Source organism: Suricata suricatta, chromosome 8, assembly GCF_006229205.1.
Source record: "Suricata suricatta isolate VVHF042 chromosome 8, meerkat_22Aug2017_6uvM2_HiC, whole genome shotgun sequence".
Classification (NCBI taxonomy): domain Eukaryota; kingdom Metazoa; phylum Chordata; class Mammalia; order Carnivora; family Herpestidae; genus Suricata; species Suricata suricatta.
The window spans coordinates 45,466,562-45,472,603 of NC_043707.1; the positions used below are offsets into that span (position 1 = coordinate 45,466,562).

General features: G+C 48.2%; 1 protein-coding gene across 1 annotated transcript in view; it reads right to left on the reverse strand.

Annotated features, from left to right (window-relative positions):
• Positions 1-3,015, reverse strand: part of PTGFRN (prostaglandin F2 receptor inhibitor) — a 33,125-nt gene extending 30,110 nt beyond the window's left edge. Inside the window, exons 1-3 of the mRNA XM_029945785.1 lie at positions 2,971-3,015; positions 2,533-2,929; positions 2,220-2,270 (exon numbers count right to left, since the gene is read on the reverse strand). Coding sequence (XP_029801645.1) covers positions 2,220-2,270; positions 2,533-2,929; positions 2,971-3,015 — 493 coding nt within the window. The remainder of the gene's footprint in view (positions 1-2,219; positions 2,271-2,532; positions 2,930-2,970) is intronic.
• Positions 3,016-6,042: the final 3,027 nt, after the last annotated feature.

Genomic DNA, 6,042 nt, shown 5'->3' on the forward strand with positions numbered 1-6,042 from the left:
AAAAGAAAAAAGAAAAGGCACTAGGAAAACATCCCCCCACTCCCTTTTGGGAGTTGTGCCTTGGGGATACATTTCTGCCACCCTTAAGCAAGTTGCTTTACTACTCTGTGCCTCAGTTTCCTCATCTCTGAACAAGGGTGACAACTGGGCCCATCTCAGGGAGTTTGCGAGAGCTGAAGGAGTGATCAGGGAAGGTGCCTGGCACTCAGCAGTGCTGGGAAAGAACTGGCTATTACTGTCAAACACTTCTCTGTCCGGGCACAGGGCTGCAGTAGGGAGCCTGAAGAATCTTCTAGCGGATAAAGCAGCATGGTGGGAAGAGGGCAAAAGCATGGCATGAGCTGGCTGTGCCCGGAGGCCTAGGGAACACCCAAGAATAACTAGGGTGAGCAGAAAGGTTCTGCAGGATAGGAACCCTTTCAAGGAGACCTGAAGCCTCAGCTATTTGCTGGATGAGGGCTGTTTGGAAAAGGCTGGCTCTTTACGGAGTCTAGAATAAGGGGCCAGAAATTAAGAAAGTATTGGTGAGAGCAGTTTAGGAAGGAAAGTGATAAGTGAGGTAACCAGAAACGTGGCCTCTACCAGGGGGCAAGGGGCATCTCCCAGGCTGGTCTACAAGCTGGATAAAAGAATCCCCAAATACCACTATTCATAATCTGTTCCATTTTTCTCAAAATTCCACACTTAGAAATGAATTCAGTGTCCTTAAGACAAAACTGCTCCATCTTTAGAAAGACCTACCCCAAAAAGCATCTCCACTGCAAAACGAATATAAGGACTTCTAGCATATACATCAGCCTATGAGTCTGGTTCACGTGACTCAGTTCTCGAGGCCAGTTATCTGTTAGCACACAGCCACAAGGCTGAAGGCCACGCAGACCCGGGACCGTGTGGGGCAGCCACCGGAGGCCCTACCTGGGCGGCCAGCCAGTCTCTTTCATGGCCATTTACCTCCTCTCCTCGCCCAAGGAAAGCCTCTCCTTGCTTCTTCCTTCCAAAGACTGGAGAAGAAACAGGAAGCCACTGGGTGAACAGGGTGGGGGAAATTCTCGGGCTACTTCCTATTCCTCAGCATGAGAATTACAGGGGAGATAAGTGAGCCTCTGACCTAACAGAGAGAGAGCATGTGTGGGACTAAGAGCAACACCTAAATTAACTGCAATGCAAGTATGTCTCATGGGGCTTTTATTCTAAAAAACATCTTTAGGATTTTCTGGAAGAATAAGGAAAAGGTAATGGGAGAGGCAGATTTGGTGTTTCAATACCTACATACTGCATATGGCTGCTTTATTCCCTCATGAGTTGAATGGGAGGAACAGCAGCTAAGAAATGATAGGGTTCTGCACATTATTTCAGAGAGAACAGATACTTGGATCTGCCCGCCATTTTTAGGTCATCATGTACATCTTTTACTTGCCCAATCGTTACCTACATCCCCTGCTCTGATATAAATGCTTTATGGTGGCGCCTGGGTGGCTTAGTCAGTTAGGCGTCCAGCGTGGGCTCAGGTCATGATCTCGAAGTTCGTCAGTTTGAGCCCCGCATCAGCCTCTCCACTGTCAGCATGGAGCCCACTTCAGATCCTGTGTCCCTCTCTCTCTGCCCCTCCTCTGCTCGTGCACACTCTCTCTCTCTCTCTCTCAAAACTAAATAAATTTTTAAAAATACATTAAAAAAATACTTTTTGGAACAAGGCAGGGTCCAGATAAATGCATAATTAAGTAATACTAACAATAATAATGTTTCTATCTTGCTGGCCCCAAATTAAAATGGGTCGTTCTTGCTCATTTACTAATTAGCTGAATGAGGTTTAGGCAAATAATTAACCTATGCTCTTCCACTTCCTCATGTGCAAATGAGGGAAATATCCTGCCTGATTTTCTTCATTGGGTTCAGAGAATTAAACGCGGGAATGAATCTAATAGGCCGTGGGAAATGGAAAATGAGCCCACCTACCAAACCAAGCCCCAAACATTCCAGATAGGTAAGGGGCAACTCTCCGCAGAGAGGCCAGTCGCTAGTCGGTCGGGGTAAGCTAGCAGCGACACATCGACCTTTCTCTACAGAGAAGCCACACGGATTCTAGAGCGGGCCCTTAAATCTTGAAGGGGCACAAGAAGGGCGTGAGCTTGGAGGTATGTGCTATTCTCGTGGACGTGAACGTTATCATGACCATCCCCTTCTCACTTCCTGTTACATCCCCTTCCTGGAACACTTACTGTCGAGCTGCTCTGAGGCCTGGCACGTGCTAATCACCTTGTGCTCGTAACCTTGAAGAGGAGCACAGTTTTACAGGGGAAGACGGTGAGCCACGGAACATGCCCACAGCCACAGAGCTGACCAGTAGTACAGCCAGCCAAGGATGGGTCACCTGGCCTATCTGTGCCTTTAATCAGGTCAGGAGGGTACTCCTGGCCATTGGACAGCGGGAGCAGAGCCCCGGGGGGTGTTTCATTCCTTGGTGAAGTGACCCATGGCCGAGTGGTGGAGGGGAGGTCCGGCCCCAGCACCCTGGCCCCCGAGAGGCTATACCTTTAACCTGCACCGTGTCCTCGTAGTTGCCCTGGACGGTGGCGTCAGTGCTGGGGGTGGAACACTTGTAGTGGCCCTGGTCTGAGGGCTGGACATTCCTGATGTGCAGCTCCACAGCGTCGTTGGCAGTCCTCCTCAGCAGGATGTCACCACGCTGCAGGCGCTCCTGGTACGGCTGGGCTGGGAAGCCCGCCTCCCAGGTGCTGGCCAGCTCCACGAAGCCACTGCCCGAGGACGAGAAGCTCCAGTCGAAGTTCTGCTCGCTGGGGCCATCATAGTCACTCACGTTGCAGGGGATGACCAGCTCGGTGCCCGCCACCCGCACCAGGCTCCCCGAGGGCACTCTCACCACGCGCCCCCGACAGAGCGCTGCAATGACAAGAGAGGACAGGCGGACCTTGAGTCGTGAAAGGTCATCCCGGGATGCACGCGGCCTACCTGCCGGGGTTCCTGCTCACGGGCTGTGGAGCAAAAGCCTGCCATCTGGCCAACTGGGAAACAGCGATAGGCTGCCTGGGTCCGAGTAGGAGGCTAAGCCCATCCCTAGAACTACAAACCAGGGAATCAGCCCTCGAGTGAGTGCCTCTTGCACAAGAGTTTCCTGGCATCAGCAGGGGAGAGGACAAATAGTCAAAGCAGGCTGACTATGGGGCTTCTGGGTGGCTCGGTCGGTTAAGCGTCCGACTCCAGCTCAGGTCATGATCTTGTGGTTCGCAGGTTCGAGCCCTGTGTCAGGCTCTGTGCTGACAGCTCAGAACCTGGAGCCTACTTCAGGTTCCGTCTCCCTCTCTCTCTGCCCCTCCCCTGCTTATGCTCCATCTCTGTCTCTCAAAAATAAATAAACATTAAAAAAAAAAAGTAGGCTGACCGTAAACCTGAATGGCTCCCTCCCTTTACTGTTTAACATCCCACATCGCCCAGGGCAATGCAGAAATATTTTAGGGTTGGTGCGAAAGAAAAGGACACAGCTAATCAAGTATTTACATTTCTGCCCACACTAGTGCAACCCTCATCCCTGGAGACCATTCCCCGGGACTCCTGAGACCTGATTTATAATGATGGATGCCAATCCTTAAACCCGAATGCAGCCTGCTGATAAAAAGATTTAACTCTGCTTATCTGACATTGCCTATAAATTAATATTAAAATATGACGACTCCACCAAGTATTGATTTTCTATTTTCTGGCTCATTTCCTTCTCTCTACTCTTCATCCTGATCTAAATTCAGAATGAGGGTAGGGAAGCACAAAGGGAGACAGTGCCTCGTGTGGCTGATTGCTGGGTGTGGTGAGGAACGCAGCAGCTTGCTGTGAGGACTTCAGCGGACAAAGCCAAGAGTTTGGTGGCATTGCCCGCCCCAAGAGCACATACCTCCCAGGGCCTCTGACGGGGCCCCAGGGACCTGCACCTATGTGTCCTTAAGAGGTCACCCTTGACACAAACATCAGTGTGATTTTGTGGTGCATTCACTCCCTGTGCACAGCATTTCAGTGTGGACCAAATGAACTTGTCTGGCTCAGGCCTGCTGTTCTACGAACAGGTGCAGCACTAAGGCAAACAGCATGGGCTCTGAAATCCAGGAGACCCAAGTTTGGTTACTTATTTTCTTAATTCAAACATTTAATTTGTATTTGAGTGACCTAACACAAAATAAAACACCTGTATCTCGTACATATTCCTTGTTCTGGGATGAGTGCACGTTCACTAGATTCCTCTAAATTACCTTCTTTTTCTTTCTTCAGTATTAACGTTGGGCGTGGCTACGTCAAAAGGAACGTCACTCAAAAACCACGAGAATTTTGAAAAAAAAAACTCACTGTTTAAGAAAATGGAACAAAACCAACACTACACTAACAATTAAAATGGAAAGAAAAGAGGCGCGCCTGTGTGACTACATTGGTTAAGCATCAACTTCAGCTGATGCCATGATCTCACTGTGAGTTCGAGCCCCACATTGGGCTCCGCGCAGACAGCTCAGAGCCTGAAGCCTGCTTTGAATTGTGTGTCCCTCTCTGCCCCTCCCCCACTTGCACTCTGTTGCTCTTTCTCTCTCAAAAATTAAACATGAAAAAAATTTTAAAGAAAAGCAAGCATGAAGTTATTAGAACTGACAAGAGCTCGTTCCTGATATAAACAGATTAGACTTTTATAAGGGAATCGGTTATCTCTTATATAGAAATCATATACAAAATTGAGTAATTGCCCTAGGAAGTTTAATTGCAAGAGAAACTACCACACCAGATTTGCCCCTCACAGAAACACTCTGAGGAGACCAAAGACACCTACGTCTCTCAGCTTTGGCTGTCCCTCAACTATAAGATGAGGCAAGAAGGATTTACTGAATTTGTGAAATAAAAAATGCTGGCCTGAGAGTCCACCGGGTAACAGAGAGATCACTAAAATGGGAACTTCTGTCATGTATTTTCAACTCCGTATTTCTAGCATTTGTTAGGGGCGAATTAGGAACCCCGCCAACAAAACTCATATGGTGAAGACCTAGCCCCCAGCACCTCAACGCATGACCTTATTTGGGCACAGGGTCACTGCAGAGGTTATCGGCTGGTATTAGACCTCATTGGTTGAGATCACTGGAGAAGAGGGTGGGGCCCTAACCCTACGACTAGTATCCTTAAAGAGAGGGAAGCCTGGACACAGCCCTGCATACAGGGAAAACACCGTGTGAAGATGAAGGCAGAGATGGAGGTGTTCACAAGCCAAGGGACATCAAAGATGGCCCACAAAACCAGCGGAAGCTGGCGGGGAGGCCTGGGGCAGACTCTCCCTCACCCTCGGAAGGAATCGACTCCACTGTCATGTGGTCTGCTTATCTCCAGAGCCGTGAGAGAGCACCTTCTGCCGTGTAAGCCTCCAGTTAGTGATTCTTTGTTACAACAGCCCTAGCAGACGGGCACACCATCGTTGCTCGCTTTCCAATGACTTAATATATGGTTTTCGAAGTCTGAGTTGCCATTTAGTGGTTGTGAAATGAATTTATAGTAGTTGTGACCAGCACATGTGTGCATGGGTGTCTTAATGCAATGCAACAGAAGAGAAAAATATTAGAGCATTTAGTAAGGAATAAATATTGTTGCATTCAATGTTAAGTACATAAAGGGGTGTGTGTGTGTGTGTGTGTGTGTGTGTGTGTGTACCAGATGATGAAAACCATGTGTCTTAATTTGTGTTGGGGTAAAAAAAAAAAAAAGAAAAAATTGTTGAACACTTTTTAAAACTCGTCTCTCGTTTTCTCCACCTGTTATCATTTGCTTCGAAGAAGAGGAAAAAGGAAGCATACCTACGACAGAAATAGTAATAAGGTTAGTGTGTGCTCTAGGCAGGAGGCTGTCTGTCAGCCTTGCCAAGAGCAGGTCTGGACTGCTGTCTGATTCACAGAAAAGATGCTGTGCCCCTAGAATACTCTCCTTAAACAGTTAGTGGTTATGTTTGTGATTGTTTTATATATTTGGGAGCTCCTGAATTCGGTACATAGACATTTACAATTGTTAGCT